The sequence below is a fragment of the Malaclemys terrapin genome, chromosome 4, assembly GCF_027887155.1.
Source record: "Malaclemys terrapin pileata isolate rMalTer1 chromosome 4, rMalTer1.hap1, whole genome shotgun sequence".
NCBI lineage: Eukaryota > Metazoa > Chordata > Testudines > Emydidae > Malaclemys > Malaclemys terrapin.
Window position 1 is genome coordinate 143164174 of NC_071508.1, and position 17072 is coordinate 143181245.

Sequence of the window (17072 nt, forward strand, 5' to 3'; positions counted from 1 at the left end):
CTAGTCCAACCCCCTGCTCAAAGCAGGACCAATTCCCAATTAAATCATCCCAGCCAGGGCTTTGTCAAGCCGGGCCTTAAAAACCTCCAAGGAAGGAGATTCCACCACCTCCCTAGGTAACCCATTCCAGTGCTTCACCACCCTCCTAGTGAAATAGTGTTTCCTAATATCCAACCTAGACCACCCCCACTGCAACTTGAGACCATTACCCCTTGTTCTGTCATCTGCCACCACTGAGAACAGCCGAGCTCCATCCTCTTTGGATCCCCCCTCATTCTTCTCTTCTGTAGTCTAAACAATCCCAGTTCCCTCAGCCTCTCCTCATAAGTCATGTGCTCCAGACCCCTAATCATTTTTGTTGCCCTCCGCTGGACTCTTTCCAATTTTTCCACATCCTTCTTGTAGTGTGGGGCCCAAAACTGGACACAGTACTCCAGATGAGGCCTCACCAATGTCGAATAAAGGGGAACGATCGCGTTCCTCGATCTGCTGGCAATGCCCCTATTTATACAGCCCAAAATGCCGTTAGCCTTCTTGGCAACAAGAGCACACTGTTGACTCATATCCAGCTTCTTGTCCACTGTGACCCCTAGGTCCTTTTCTGCAGAACTGCTACCTAGCCATTCGGTCCCTAATCTGTAGCAGTGCATAGGATTCTTTCGTCCTAAGTGCAGGACTCTGCACTTGTCCTTGTTGAACCTCATCAGGTTTTTTTTGGCCCAATCCTCCAATTTGTCTAGGTCCCTCTGTATCCGATCTCTACCCTCCAGTGTATCTACCACACCTCCCAGTTTAGTGTCATCAGCAAACTTGCTGAGCGTGCAGTCTACACCATCCTCCAGATCATTAATAAAGATATTAAACAAAACCGGCCCCAGGACCGACCCTTGGGGCACTCCGCTTGAAACCAGCTGCCAACTAAACATGGAGCCATTGATCACTACCCATTGAGCCCGACGATCTAGCCAGCTTTCTATCCACCTTACAGTCCATTCATCCAGCCCATACTTCTTTAACTTGGCAGCAAGAATACTGTGGGAGACCGTATGGTTAGAAACGCAAGAAACCCAGAAGAGCTGGAACACTGTTTTCGCCAGGTTGATATCCCTAACTTGACATAAATAAGAGAATCTTGTTCAGTCTCTTGCCATCTATGAAGTGGTGGAAGGCCTGAAGGAGGCTTCCAGAGTATGTATCACCCTGGGTGAGGATTCTACCTTGGCTAGGCTAAGCTGCCAGATGCAGGTAACCTGTGGTGTAGGAGCAGGCCCAGGAGTAAGTTGACTAGCGCTCAATTCCTGGGTGTCCAACTTGAGATGGCTTAAAGTGGCCTGATTTTCAGAAGATGGTTGTTGACAGAGTGGATCTGAGGGAAAGCTGAAGAAGCCTCCAAGTCCTTTCTGAAGGTAGCCTCTATCTTCCTACCTGCAGGATAGATTTGGTGAATAAACTACCTTCGGCAAGCATTACAGCCTTTGCCAGAAACGCTGCAACTATGCTGTCCTCGGGTAAAGTTGTAGTGGTATTCTTTATAGCAAGGATGGAGCTTGCACCAAAAAGCTCTGATGCAGCTACTGTGCACATTGGACTTTTCTACACAGAATCTTTGGGTTCTGGGACCCTGTGGGGTTTGCCAAATGAGACTTTAGTTTCCCACTCTTCTCTAATGACTTCTTTGGAGGAGGCATGAATGCAGGGATAATAACCAACCGCTCTCCTCTTGCTGACAGATGCAGGGAACCTGATGCAAGGATGGAAGGGGCCTGGCCAAGCCCCAAAGCTCCATGGATAAGTATGAACTAACTCCGATATTTGCAGGAAGAGGGGCCCAGTCAAAATGTTTCAGATTGGGGGAAGAGGTCAAGAACCAAAAAACTCCTTTCATTTTCTGTAACATTTATACTAAGAAATACATTAGAAGTACATTCTTTTTATTAAAAAAAAAAAAATCAAACAATGAAAACTGCTTAAGACACTTTTTAAACAGTTGAGATTTCCCCCCAAGTTTTACAATTAAAAAAACAACACAACTGAAGCTGCGTAACTTGACTTAAGACAGGGTAATTTAAAATTTACTTTTCAACCTTTCTTAACTATTATTTGTTCTTCATGCCAATACACGCTGGTAACAAGACTGCAACTGAATGTACTTGTACATTTTCCAATAAATAACTGTACCCCGAAGAGCATGAAGGTGGATTAAATTATTTTTCCACTCTTCAAGCCACCTTAGTTATCCCAAGAATAAAGTGCTAAAGGTTAACATTTCACAACACTTCTCCTGCAGGACACTGACCTAAATGAATGCAAAAGCTTTACTGCTGCATAACTTCAAGACGACTTTTCTCTTTTAGAAAATGACCTTATTTACCAGACTGAATGTCCCATATTCTTCCCTGAGAAAGTGGGTCAAAAATCCTTGAAAAGTCGTCTGGTCTCCCCAGGTCCAACGTGCTTGATTTAGGTAGGACGAGGCAGGCAGATAGAGATAAGGCAGCAAACCAGCCAAGAAGCATAAGCCCAACTTCAGCAAATGGCCAAAGGACAATTCCTGCACCAAAATGTGTCATATTGCACAACAATGTTTATTTTAGTTTAATCACACTGGAACTTCAAGAACAGATAAAGCAAAACATCAAATATATTTACACAGAGTTGATCTCTCAATTTATAGTAAGTCCCTACAAAATGCTATGTTAAACCTTACGATTTTGTGGATTACTAGGAAACTGCATCAAACTGATCTCCTTTGCATGGCAGGGTGAAATTTAAGTGAAGCAAATAATATTACCTAGGACTCATGAGTATCATATGCATTGCATCTTTTACATTTAAATCATGTCATGACATGCATAGATGGCTGAAGCCCTGCAAGGCTGAGATAACCCACTTTCCAGTGATTAAGAGTTGGCTGGTATTCCATCTGGCAAAAAAAAAAAAAAGCTGTTCCCATGTAACTGCTTACATCACCGCCATCATCAGGAGTCGGTTCTGCCATTTACTTTATCATGATCACACTGGCTAAACTGGATTGCTCAACTTCAGGGGTGGGATTTTGAAAATGCCTAAGGGAGTTAGACATGCAAGACTTTCAAAAGGACTGCTGCTCCTAATTCCTTTAAGCACGTCTGAAAATCCCACTTTTGAATATTTCACGCTGCTTTTTGGGGGGTCATTCATTACATTTTAGTCAAACAAAAATATTTCCTTTCCTATTTGAGTTTATTTGGGAGAGACAATGTTTAAAACAACTTCCCACAGACTGAAAAGGAGTTTAAAAGTTGATGGCTAAAGTTCCTTAAGACTGAGGTAGAGCAATCTCGGAAGACATTTTACTAAATCAAATAACTTGTCTATTATAGGGTTTTCTGTAGCACGGAACACCAGGGTATCTAAAGCATTTCTGAGGTACGTTGAATCTGTATGGCAAGCTCCCTACTGGAATTCATGGAGCTGTCTATTCTTCACCCATCTCTGGTTAAAAAAAGGCTTTGCTTAGGGAATATATGTTGATTATATAATTAAATCATCATCATGCCAGTTATGGCGGAAACATTTTGGCAAAAAGGGCTTCACAAAATGTGCTGAATATAGTCAGATTCTGCATCGTTTCCTTTGGAAGCTCATTCCTCTAGAGGAAGAATCCCACGAGCCAGAACATCTTATCCCCAGGTCTAATGCATTTCATCCTGGGCCCAGTACGCTGCCTTGTCCCAAAGAAGAGCAGCTGTTTTATTGGGTCACAGATACTGATGCACCCAGGATCTGACCTGTTGACAGCTTTAAAGGTCAGGATCAAGATCTTCAACTGGCAATAGAAGCAAACTGGAAGCCAGTGGAAGGACTGAAGCCACAGCAGTGATGTGCTAACAACATCTGCCTCTTATTGCGCTTTGAGATCTACTGATGAAAAGCGCTATGTAAGAGCTAGGGATTATTATTATTATTGAAGTGGGTCACCACATTTTGTGTAAACTGAAACATCTGCATTCCATCCATATCCAGCCAGAGGCAATCATTTACAGCAATCCAGTTTGGAAGTGAGAAATGTTTGATCTCTGTCTCGATCCTCACCTAGGAGGAATGTGCAAAGTTTCCTAGCAAGCCGGAGGTGGGAAAACACCGTTGATGTTACCTGATTAGCTATACTTAACCATGAGTCTAACAGAATAGTGAGATTTTATACAACTTTGGCAAACGGGACTTTGACAGAAGGAGAGGACAGTGTTTCAACTAGTTTTTAAGACCAGCATCACTTTGGTCTTGTCCCGGTTGAGTTTGAACCAGGTGCTTTTCATTTGAAAGCTGATCTTTTGCAGGCCTTGGAACATCCTTGGGATGGTGCTGGTTGCATTTGTGGAAAATGAGATCTGCAGTATGGCGTTACTGGTGTATTGCTGACAGCAGAGCCTATGGCATCTCATCCCCCTCTCCAACAAGTTTTAGACAGGTGTTGAAGTTGAGTCCTTTTGGAGAGGAATGACTGGATCAATTTTACTACTGTGCTGTTTATTCCAACCATGCCGTAGGTGACTGACAGTATCAAAAGCTGCAGAGAGGTTGTGCAATATTGAGATGTGGCCTCTATTCACTACCAGGAGAAAGTCAGGACGTGGAGACTAGTCCTGTGGGTTAAAAGGATTTCCATGCCACCATCAGCCACCAGGAGCTCTGAGTCGTGAGGTCCAGACTGCTCCCACGCTTCTCCGATCTCCTTAAGGGACTACAGTCACCATCAATTTGATCTACTCTTTTGTGTGCGGAAGGTCATTTTAAACACTGAATATGCTCATACTTCCACACACTCAGAACTTCCGTCCGTATCCTCATCACAGTACTAACAATGCTCAAGCTACTTTATAGATGGTCAGAAGACCGGGTCCCTGTCCCAAAGGGTTTACAATAGAAATGGACAGCTCTGAGAATGCTCGTGTGACTGACAGCTTCAAAATCCTTCAAAGTCATAATGCTTGGCTGTGATGCCAGCCTGATGGATTGTGACTTTATGTTGTCAGTGGATTATGGTTGACTAGCTTAGGCATATCATGAACTGTTGCCATCCATACACATATACTTCAATATAAAAGCAGTGTCAGAAGGGAAAGCAGTAAGTGTTCAAACATAAGAATTACAATCTGCCCTAGAAAAACGACACACGTTCATATTCAACTCAGCAATAGATGAGTTACCTACCTTCCCTTTGAAAAGTTGGAACAGAACCCATAGTACAATGCACAACACATAAAGCACTATTGTGTGCTGATTGCACATACTAAGCCCACAGCAAAAGGCGCCAACTTTCGATATCTGAAAGGAAGAAAGTACTTACAATTATTCTGAAAAATCTGAAAAATATACACACAGTGAAACTGTATCAATGCTGTCTGGGTTATTCTTACAATGGAAAGGCATCTACCTTGTGTGTAACTTTCAATAAATATTTACAAAGAAAATATCACGTATGTCTAGTTAGAGGTATGCCACGTATTTTACTGGAAATCTATTTAAGAACTATTTCAGACACAGGTTTTTTAAAATGGTTATATACTGTAATCTACATAGGTAGACAGTATACACAGATATGTGGTGGTGGTATTTATGTCATACCATGTACATGAGGGTAGTATCTATATGATACATTGCTGAGCCAGAGTGATAAGCTACCTATCCATGTGGTTAACTGCATGTATCATGGACCTTTGATCACCTTACCTACCCGCTGTCTACTGGGAGTGCTTCTACCATCCCCAATCTCTCAGCAGATTCTAACAACCTGCCTTCTTTCCCCCAAACATGCAGTTCCCCTAAAATTACATTGGTCTGAGGCTCAGCATAAATAATATTCAGTTCTGCACTAGTGACAGGTGTGGGGTCCAATATCTCGCAACCCATGAGGGCTAGAAAGGGAACTTTACACTGCTGGAAAAGGGAGATTGCTTGTAGCACTGAATATTCCCCAGCAATCAGACTCTAAAATCATGATTTTACTATAGACAGAGAAACTACTTTAGCTCGTTGTTTCAGTGGTTTTAAAGATTTATGGGTGATGATTTTTCCTCGCTCTCTCAGGTGCGCACAGCTGGCATCAGAGTTTAAACTTAAGCACCTTTGCTTCGTTGGCTAAGAGAATCCAAGACAGTACCAATAAAATCCATTAAAACATTTCTAAAATAGTTTTTCTATAAAAAAAAATAGCACATCCAACACCTACAGCTTAGACCCAAGATTTTAGTGGGGTTGCTCACGACTTCACTACTTGGTTACATGGCCATCCCAAGCTCCTACTGGTAGAAGACTTTCTCCCATGCAAGAACATCACATGTTCTACATGCCCCCAAACCTGCCCCATTGAAATCAATGGCAAAACTCTTGATGGTTTCAGCAGCAGCCTCATATGAGCATTGGTTCACCACCTTTCATCTTTGCTACATGAACCACAAACACTCCTGTTATTTGAATTCATTGTCTACTTACCTTCTTTGGTCTTTTTCGTCTTACGTTTTGTCTGCAATATATGCTTGCCATCAGCCTACTTCTATTCAATGGGATAGATCCTCAGGTGGTGAAAGCCGTCAGAGATTCACTGAAGTTAATGGAGCTGGAACAGTTTACCAGCTGAGGATCTGCCCGACATCCTCTGCCCTTCCACACTCCTCTGACAGGTCAGGCACTGTCCTCTCTTGCTGCTCAGGCACTTCTAACATTGAAAATGTAACCGTAGCGCTGCTTTCTTCGATAGTCCGTTAAAATGGCAGAGATGCGCAATGCGAATGTTTGCTTTCACCGAGTGATGAAATAATATCAGCACGGATTTGAGTTTCTATCACTAGTCTGACATTTTATTTTGAAGATGATTTCACCATTAGCAAAGGATTTTTTTTTTTTTTTTTTTTTTTTGCATCACTGAAATACTAAGGAGATTTTCAAACCTGCTCAACGGGTTTGGACACCCAGACCATGTTTTTCAGAAGTCACTAGTGATTTTGGGTGATGAGCCTGAGGGGTCAAATAGGTGGGCCTGATTCCCAGAAAGTGCTGAGCACCTGCGTTCTAAATACTAACCCCCTTTCAGGTGTACATAGTAGGATACCCCAAAAGTTGAGGCAACCAAAACCATTAGTCACTTTTGAAAATCTTGGCCCTAATTCCCACTGGAAATTGGGTATCTGAATCTGTTAGGCCAGAGGTTCTCAACTTGCAGTCTGTGGACCACCGGTGGTCCACGAGCTCCATTCAGGTGGTCCGCGGATAGTTCCCCCTAAGGTGCACGCCTGGGCAGCTGCACACGAGACAATGAAGGGCCAACCACCTAATTAGTGGAGTCGCGCAGGGGGTAAGGAGCAGTGGGGTTAGAAGAGGGGTTGGGGGGAATTTGAGATGTGTAGGGTTATGGTGGCCAGAGAAAGGCGACTTTCCCCAGCTTCAGGGCTGCGGCTGCTGGGGAGAGATAGCCCTCCTTCCCAGCCCCAGCTCAGGGGCTGCTGTGGAGGGGGAAGGGGCACATCCATTGCATTAGAAAGGTAAGACTACTGATATTAAAATATGAGTTGTGTGCTTTTATTTGTAGAACAAAAAAACGTTAATTATTATAAAGGTTTTTTTATATAGTGCTTTTATCCAAAGCGCTTTACAATAGTTAGCTAATGGCACAAACATTTGGAAAGATCATTAAGTGGTCCGCCGAGACCCTCAGCAATTTTCAACTGGTCCGCGAAAAAGAAAGTTTGAGAACCACAGTGTTCGGCGGCTCTGAAAATCTCAAATGACATCTTTGTGGAATTTAGCAGTCAGTGATCCAAAAATGGTAGTAACCAATAAAACAACTGCTCTTTGTGATGTTTAATGCCAAATAAAAAAACCCTCATCTGTAGCCATCCAGAGAACATGTATTATTTGAAGACCCATTACAGCAGCGCAGAATTAGTCTGAACTTCTAAAATTCTGCACTACTTTTATAAAAAAAAATTATTCAGAGAATTTATTGTGGTCATAAAAAAAGAGTTTATAAAAGAAGAACAGATGTGATGTCCCCACGCTTAGGGAGAGTGGAGAGAAACACTATCCGTTTTTAAAAATTGTTTGACTGTGCCATTTTATGAAGTATGTAATGTGAAATTTATGGGCGAGATTTTCAAAGCTCTAGGGCTGATCAAAATTTCCCATCCAGACTTTCAACAGAAAATTGCGTTTTCAACTAAACAAGAATGTTTGTGGCTAGTGCCTGGTTTCCATCCAAAATACAGACTTTTAACTGAAAAATAAGAACCTGAAAACCAAAAACTTTTCAGTGTTTTGACAAAAAGTTGCACTTTTCTGCAGAAAATTACAATGAAAGCCAGTTTTTGTTTTCGTCATAATTTTCCACCCCACCTTCTGAACAGCACTCAATGATGCCAATTTAGACCCTTAATAAGCGACTGTATTTTTAAGAGCTCGGCGTGGCCAGAGTTCCAGAAGTGCTCAGCGCCCAGCAGCTCCCATTCAGAACCATAAACGCTTAGCGCTTTTGAAGATCTGGCCCTGAATTTTTAAACCAACCCAAATTATTAAAAGCAAACAAGCCACACACACGACAAATACATTTACAACCGATATTCGCTTTGATCCAAACAGGTTACCTTTGATCTCTCCTTCGCAGTGGCTGCCTCCTCAAAATGTACAGTGAGCGCCATAAGCAGCCCCACAAACAGATTGTTTAAGCTAAAAACCTCTGCTGAGATGGACCACTGCCATGTTAGACGAGAAAAGGAAAACACCCCCGCAGCAAGGACTCCTCCAGCATACGAGCCAGAAAGCCTGCAAACACAGATAACATGAAATCTTCTTTTCCAACAAAAAGCGCCTACTTCATTGTCCTTTTTTTAACATACTGTAGCAGCAGAAATTATGGCTGCCATCCAACACCCTTCCAAAACATTATATGGTTAATATGTCGCTTCTAATAATTTCCTTGCATAAGATTTCAATTAGGAAGGCCAGTTATTAACCATACTGTACCCTATGCAAGGTAGTGAATGCCCTTCCCTCAATGACCAATGACTAGCATTGCCACACACAATATTTCTTTCAAGCATAGAGGGTAACTTCCAGTATTCGAGTCCGTTTGGAAACCTTGATGAGAGATGACATAGTGGAGCATGGCACACCAAGCCAAAGAGTCATGCTTTCAACCAGATACTCTTAGCTGGCAGATTTCTGAGCAACGGTGCAGTCTTAAATTCATCAAGACACTGGATAAAAAGTGGATTATAGATATTCGTGACGGTTGGCATTCTAACTCTTTCCTATGGGGGAGCTTTTAGTTTCGTAGGGCGGGGGTGGGAAATGGAACACTGAGGGCGCTAAGAAGGAAAAGTGTACTTTGGAGCTGGGAGCACGGCCAGGAAAGAGAGGGAACAAGTGTGAATCCCGATGGGGAAGCAAACACAAGCAATGCACGAAGCACCCAGCATTTGGATGTTTGCAACCTTTTCTGTCAAACCCAGATCCCACGACAGTAATCACTGCCTTTCTGCCTTCCAGACTGGATTACTGCACGCACTTCCCATGGAGCTACATTCCAAGACAACTTGGATGCTACAGCTGGTGCAGAAGGCCCATTAGATGGTATTTAGCCCCAAGAAACGTATTACGTCAGTTCTTCAACAACTACACTGGCTTCCTACTCCATTCCAGGGCCAGTTCGTTATTTAATTTGATCTATAAAATCCTGAACGATTCAGAATATGGCTATCTGGGAGACCTTGCCTCTGACTCAGTGATGATGAAATGTCGTCGGGTGAGGCACTCAAGCTAACAGTCCTTAAGATGTAGGGGAAATTCACTTTCCGAGCTGGTTTGACTTAGACGAAGTGTATTGCCTTTCAGAGCATGGTGCAATGCTCATCTCGCTGCTCAGGATTCTGTCAGAAAGGACAGCTGTTAGTTTATTTGGGGGATTGTCATCTCTCCACCGCTCCCATTTATAGTTTGTTTTTTAAACGCTCTGCATGTCCCTTGAGATGGGGACTTGGAACATTTGATAAGTTAATAAAAGAAAGAGATTTCACCAACTATACACTGTTGTTAAGTATCTATTGTATCCTCTGATACTGACATGGCTTGAATCATGTCATTGGTTATTCAACCTCAATGTTTCAGTTGTTAATGACTGTGAAATGCATCGTTGCAATGTTTGCTTCCAAAATATGTATTTAAAATTAGTAACATTGAGATGAGTGTGAGCGCACACCCTAGGCACACCCTCTCCCATATAAAAGAGAGGGAGCAGTTGGCAGAACATTCTCTACACAGGCTCCTTTCCTCTGAGATGCCCTCCCTCCCCTGGTCTGAAGGAGCCCAAACGCCAGGCAATTGGTGGAAGCTTTAAGCCATACTGGATCAATAAAAGATGGAAGACAGTGTGATCTAGTGACTAGAGCACTGCACAGGGACTCAGAAGACCTGGGCTCTTTTCTTGACTCTGCCACTGGTTTGGTGGGTGACCTTGGGCAAGTCACGTCACCACCACCACCCAGTGCCTCAGTTTCCCCATCAGTAAAATGGGAATAACGATAGTCCCCTCCTTTGTAAAGTGCTTTCAGACCCATGGATAAAAAGTGCTGTAAGAGCTCGGTATTATCATCTACTCACTGCTGATTGGTTGGAGGGGCGAGAAAGAGAAGCACTACTGTTGCTTTAACTCACTGTGTAACTTTTTTATTGGGTTTTAAATAAACAAGCGCCCTCACAGCTCCTTCCTTCAGCGTGGAATCCAAAATCTAAACACAGAAAGGTCCAGATCTGTTTGTTTCATTTAACAATTGCCCCCTTCTCTTCTCTGCCAGACCACAGGACTCCACAGTTAAACAAACTTGAAAAAAATCCAGATTTTGTCCCAAAATAGATTTCATCATAAAACGTGCTCCTGAAGGGGGCATCCCCCTCCCCCGCCCCGCCCCGAGAGAAGATACTTTCATGAACGTGTCTAGTAAATTGATTCCTGAAATTGGTAGGCAAATAAAAGCAGACACTACCGTAATTTCAATTTACAGGTATAGTACCACAAGGCCTTGATCCTGAACTGTTGCAATCAACGGGATCTTTGCCACTGCTTTCAATGGATCAGGCTTGAAATGTCCGCAATTGGAACAACTGTTAACATTTGGTGGGAAGGGGAGAGAGCTGGCTCAATGGGACGATGCACCAGCCTTTCCCTCCCCCTTGGAGACTGAATTCAAATCCTTGCTTTGCTCGCAGGGGAATGGGAATTTGATCTGACCCAATATCCCCATCACAACATTACCATGCAAACTGGCATGGCTGCTGAGAGAGGCAGAGAACAGGAACGGCAGCCAGTTGTTTTACACCACAGGACTGACATACACTGGCACAACTGGCTGAAGCTTGCATAATCCCTGCTGGCATTTTGCTGGGCTCCCAACAATTAGATCAAACTTCACTGACAGTATTTGCACTCCTGAAGATTTTACATGCTGCCTAATGGATACAAAATATTTATTGTAAGTGTCAAATTTAGGGCTTTTTGTGTTTAATACTCAAAATAATTTAAGGGCCAACTAGTAACACTTTTATTGTGCGTATCGCAGCTGCACCAGAGAGCCCCACTATGGGCCATGCTTACAATCTCAGCACTACAGATTTGGGCATCAAGCTTCAAAGGGGATATTCTAAAACAGCGGCTCTGAACCTTTCCAGACTACTGTACCCCTTTCAGGAGTCTGGTTTGTCCTGTGTGCCCCCAAGTTTCACCTGACTTAAAAACTACTTGCTTACAAAATCAGACATCAAAATACAAGTGTCACCGCACACTATTACTGAAAAATTGCCGACTTTCTCATTTTTACCATATATACCTCTACCTTGATATAATGCTCTCCTCGGGAGCCAAAAAATCTTACCACGTTATAGGTGAAACCATGTTATATTGAACTTGCTTTGATCTGCCAGAGCATGCAGCCCCGGCCCCCCGGAGCACTGCTTTACTGCATTATATCCAAATTCGTGTTATATCGGGTCGCGTTATATCGAGGTAGAGGTGTATAATAATAAAATAAACGGGAATATAAATATTGCACTTACATTTCAATGTGTAACATAGAGAGCAATATAAACAAGACATTGTCTGTATGAAATTTTAGTTTGTACTGACTTCGCTAGTGCTTTTTATGTAGCCTGTTGTAAAACTAGGCAAATATTCAGTTGAGTTGATGTATCCCACAGAAGACCTCTACGTACCCTTGGGTACTCATATCCCTGGTTGAGAATCATTGATCTAAAACACAGAAATAAGATTTTAAAATCCCACCTTGATAGTGGCATGGAAATCACAAACGTCCTGAAATAACCCTGATGGCTAGCTAAATGCACTCACCCATTCATGACCCTATTGGGCAAGGTTACCCAGTCACAACAGACAAATGCGGGCATAGCAATCACGTCTCCTTGGAGTGAATGCATGCTTCTTTACATAGGCATTTTGGAACTGTATTTCACCAACTCTGCAGTGCAGAAACATTTTTACCACATTAGGCCGAGATTGTCAGAGGCCTGAGAGAGTTATGGCACCCAAATCCCAGTGAACGTCCACGGAGATGGATGCTTAACATTGGCCCTTTTTAAAATTACAGATTTAAAATATTCCAACGCTCAGCTCTGATATAGTACTTTTTATCTAGATCTCAAAGCAAGGTCGGTATCACTATAACCATTTTAGTGATGGGAAACAGCGGTAGTAGCTGCTGAACTTCCTATGTGCAAGACACTTCTAAATACGCTCCCACTCGGATCAAAGGTGTTCTTGAAGAAAAAGAAAGGTGAATCCATACTAAACTGGAAAATAGGTAGATGAATTTGAATACATTTACTTATTGTCCTCATGGCCACAGAAAATTCAGTGTAGATTTCAAGTTGAGTTGGTTGGAACTGGCCGTATAGTTTATTGCATACGGTGTTTGTTCGGGTTCTTTGATTGGCTGAGTCTATCTCACGTAGTCAGGAGGTGCAGCACAAGCTATCTGAACTGTTTATTTGATGCTGATATCTAGGTCTTTGTATAAAATTCTCATATACACATCCAGGCCTGTACTACTGTGGTAACAGTACCCAGGCCAGTCACTGTGGTAATTACTTTTTTACTTGTCTCTTATAAACTAGGAAGAAAATATCTATTTTGAACAGGTAGAGAAGTCCCCTGTGCCCAGTAGTTGAATCTCAAGGGAAGATATATATGTATTTTAGGGCAAATGCCATCACACCTACAAGATTAACCACTGCACCCTTACCTACATCACCGAAGTAGTGAAAGCAATTTTAAGGTGAGGTTCCGACTTTGAAAGTAACTCAAACATGGCACTATGGGTTTCCGTGTTTATTGTCTTACAATTATTTTCATATCAGGTGTGCTCTGTCTCTAACTGCCATCCATGCAAACTCAATATGGGTTCCCTTCTTGTGCAAGTTCAGGTTCTGCAGGCCAAATTCTGCTTTCAGGGACACGTAGGTAACGCACTCTCTTCAGACGATGCACCAGGTAACACCTGTGTAATTCCAGCGATTTCAAGTGTCTTGCACAAGTGTAACTGACGGCAAAGCAGCGTAGCTTTGTAAACAATGCCGTTGATAATGCACTAGAAAGAGTCTAGAAAAACTGTTTTTTGTCACTGAAGTCGGCAGACATGACCTGATACACGCACAGAGCTGATCTGTTCAGCAGAAAAGGAGTTTTCTCACACCTTTTGTCTGTCTTGCACATTTGGGTCCCAGTCCTGCAATGAGGTCCATGTGGGTAGACCCTTGCAGAGCTCTATTGATGTTAATGAAGTTCCACACAGGGGCACAGGGTCTGCCCACAGTGAGATCTCGGCAGGATTAGGATCTTCAGTAGTCAGTTGCTATGTGTGTAAGCACCCAGCACCACGGGGACCTATTCGGGGCCTCTAGACACTATTATAATACAAAATAAAATAAATGACAACAACAGAAAGGTGCCATTTTACATAATTACTTTTTACAGTGGAACAGCAATTTAAAATCCTTAACAGACAAAATGCAAATTCTCTCAGGATAATTAATAATCAAGGTATTCTACCCCCAATAATATAATACAACTGCAGGAATCATTTGACAGAGACACAGAAATGGTACTAACTAAAGCTGAACTTTTCTCTATGAACTTTGACCCTGCAATTCTGATAGGCCCATCTGGAAGCACTGAGTCACTGGATGTCATCATATGGACAATGGGCAGAAACACCTGGCAAAGGTTTCGGCCCTGAGGACTCACTGATTTTGCTTTTCTCCCCAAATATTCAAGCCATGTGGCAGTCAGAGCAGAAGAGGAATGATAAGGGGGAACATTACAGAAATTAAACAAACCAAAGGGAGCGCCTAGTCCTCACCCAACCTCCCCACAACCCAGTGGGGTTGAAAAAGTTGTAAGAGCAGGAGGTCATGATCCAGCCACATTGCTAAACAGTGACTCTACGTACTCTCAGCTGGATCTTTTTAAAATTCTCATTTCTTTCTGATTCCAAAGAAATAACCTTCTAAACCACCATGGAATCCTTTCTGAGAATTCAAGCCATAAGATAGCTCTGTGCTATACACTTCTGAATGTAAAACAAAGATTGAGACAAATTTCCCATTACATTTATTTACCGATTTATTCTCATTTTATAAGCCATAGGTCCTTCCTTGGGAGAAACGTCAATGCTGTGTTAAAACCTACATTAGATTTGAATGTAAAGTTGAACTTTGCTCTATGAACTTTGACCCTGCTATTCTGATAGGCCCGTCTGGAAGAACTAAGGCCTGGTCTACACTGGAGGGGGGGGGGGGGGGGGAATCAACCTAAAATACGCAACTTCAGCTACGAGAATAGCGTAGTTGAAGTCAACGTATCTTAGGTCGACTTACCTTGCATCCTCACGGCGCAGGGTCGACTGCCGCCGCTCGCCCGTCGACTCCGCTTCTGCTTCTTGCTGCGGTGGAGTGCAGAAGTCGACAGCAGAGCAACTGGGGATTGATTTATCATGTCTACACTAGACGCGATAAATCGATCGCCGATAGATTGATCACTACCCACCAATCCGGTGGGTAGTGTAGACGTACCCTGAGTCACTGGATGTCATCACATGGACAATGGGCAGAAACACCTGGCAAATTTTCTAAGCAATAGGTCCTTCCTTGGAAGAAACTTCAATGCTGTGTTAAAACCTACATTAGATTAAACAACTCCCCATTGCCAGGTAGACAAAAAAAATCTAACACCTTATTCTAGCTTATGGAACAAGACTTGGGCAGTGGCTGTTAAACCCAAATGTTAGAGGCTTATCCTAGATTGTGAAGGGTGGAGCAGAATACTGTCCTTTTTCCCCTTATCTGAAGAGCGCCTAGCACAATAGGGCCTTGACCCTTGATTGGGGTCCCTAGCTGTTACTGCAATAAAAACAAAAACAGCTTTTTCTTTCTAGTCTAAAGTTCATGAGTCCTCATTTAGAATAGATTTGATTTTTCCAAAAGCTGAAACAAGCCTTAAAATGCTTAGCAGCTTCTAAGATGGATACGATTCTTAGTTCAGACCATGCCCCAGTATATATGTGGCTAGAAACACAGGAGGGCAAAGACCAGGGTAAGGACTCCCATCTGAGTTGCTAAGCACTAGTGTCCAATTTATCAGCAATACTTTGAAATAAATGACACCGAAGCAAACCCCGTAGGGATTTTATAGAGGCAATGAAGGCTTGATTTTCAAAAGGGATGAATACCTAACAGCTCCCCAGCCAATCAGCTAGAGACAGACTTGGGAAAGCAAGACTGCTGGAGGTAGAAGTTTAGAGCATCACACTCAACAAATTCCTTGCCATCGATCCCTCCTGTTCTCCCCCTTGTGGCGCACAACAATTTAGTTTCCTGAGGGCTCTAACACTTGGTTTAATTCTGGTTGTTGGGCTGGGTACAAGGATGGCTGGGTGGTGTTTAGTGGCCTGTGATATACAGCAGGCCAAACTAGATGACCTGATGGTTCCTTCTGGCCTTAAACGCTATGACTAATTAATGCAAAGTAGCACAGACAGGACAGACAGACCCAGGAGATGTGCGTTTAAAGTGGCTCTCTATAAGAAATGTTCCTTGCTTACCTCCCTAGATTTATTAGCCTTTTCTCTCCTATTTACCTCTTTCGTTTTTCCTTTCAACCACAAAGGAACAAGGGCACGCACCTGCAACACAGCTCCATAGAGCAGAGAAGGGCTGGGGAAATAAGGAGAGAGGCAAAGTGGAACCTAAAGGCTTCAAAGCCAAAACTTTTGCCACCACATAACTGCAGCATCTTCCTGTCTGACATTGGTCGCTAATGACCCAACAGGTCCAGATGACTGTATCATATGTAGGTTCCCTAATTCTAACAGATGCAAGCTGAAGGCTTGGATATATTAACAACAGACAATGAGCTTCTCTCCTTAATTAAAATATTTGGACCATCATTCTTTCAATCACCACCTTTCTCTTCAGTGCTTCTTTTAAAAAAAGTTTATAATCTTTTCCCAATGATTAGTAAAAGTGGAAGCAACTCAAAAGTGCTCACGCTTATTTTAACTACGTTATGTATTTCAATAATAAAATATAAGTACTTTAAAAGCAAATGAAAGTGAAATACCAGTTTAGAAATTCTTTCCTTATAGCGATAATAGTGATTATACCAAACCAGCTCCTCTTTTCGAGTGTCTGCTACGTGCATCTTCTAATCACACTTACTTTCTGAAAAAAGCAAGTTTCTACAGCTCTTAGCACTGAATAGCCAAAACAGATACTATAGGGAATACTAAATTAGACTGCATTCTTCCTCAAGTATCTTCAGTTGAATTGCCACTTAAGTTCTGACTGCAGAATCTATTGCTCAGGAAGAAGTAAAAGCAGAAAGAACACAGCTTGAGTTTCAGATCTGAGGTTGAATCGGCAGGGCTGACACTCAGAAAAAAAACATCTTTTGATATATAAATTGCACAAATGAAAGAGAAGCACAATGATGCTATTGTAGTCACTTTAACTATAGTTACAGATTTTAAAATGAA

The 17072-nt window shown here is 42.5% G+C and overlaps 1 protein-coding gene across 5 annotated transcripts in view; it reads right to left on the reverse strand.

Annotated features, from left to right (window-relative positions):
* The window catches only part of TMEM260 (transmembrane protein 260), a 52876-nt gene that overhangs the window by 17507 nt on the left and 18297 nt on the right, over positions 1-17072 (reverse strand). For 4 of the 5 annotated variants that reach the window (XM_054026516.1, XM_054026515.1, XM_054026518.1 and 1 more), the window contains exons 4-6: positions 8619-8796; positions 5194-5307; positions 2372-2551 (exon numbers count right to left, since the gene is read on the reverse strand). In XM_054026516.1, coding sequence (XP_053882491.1) covers positions 2372-2551; positions 5194-5307; positions 8619-8796 — 472 coding nt within the window. The remainder of the gene's footprint in view (positions 1-2371; positions 2552-5193; positions 5308-8618; positions 8797-17072) is intronic. The other variant, XM_054026517.1, reaches the window with a different exon arrangement.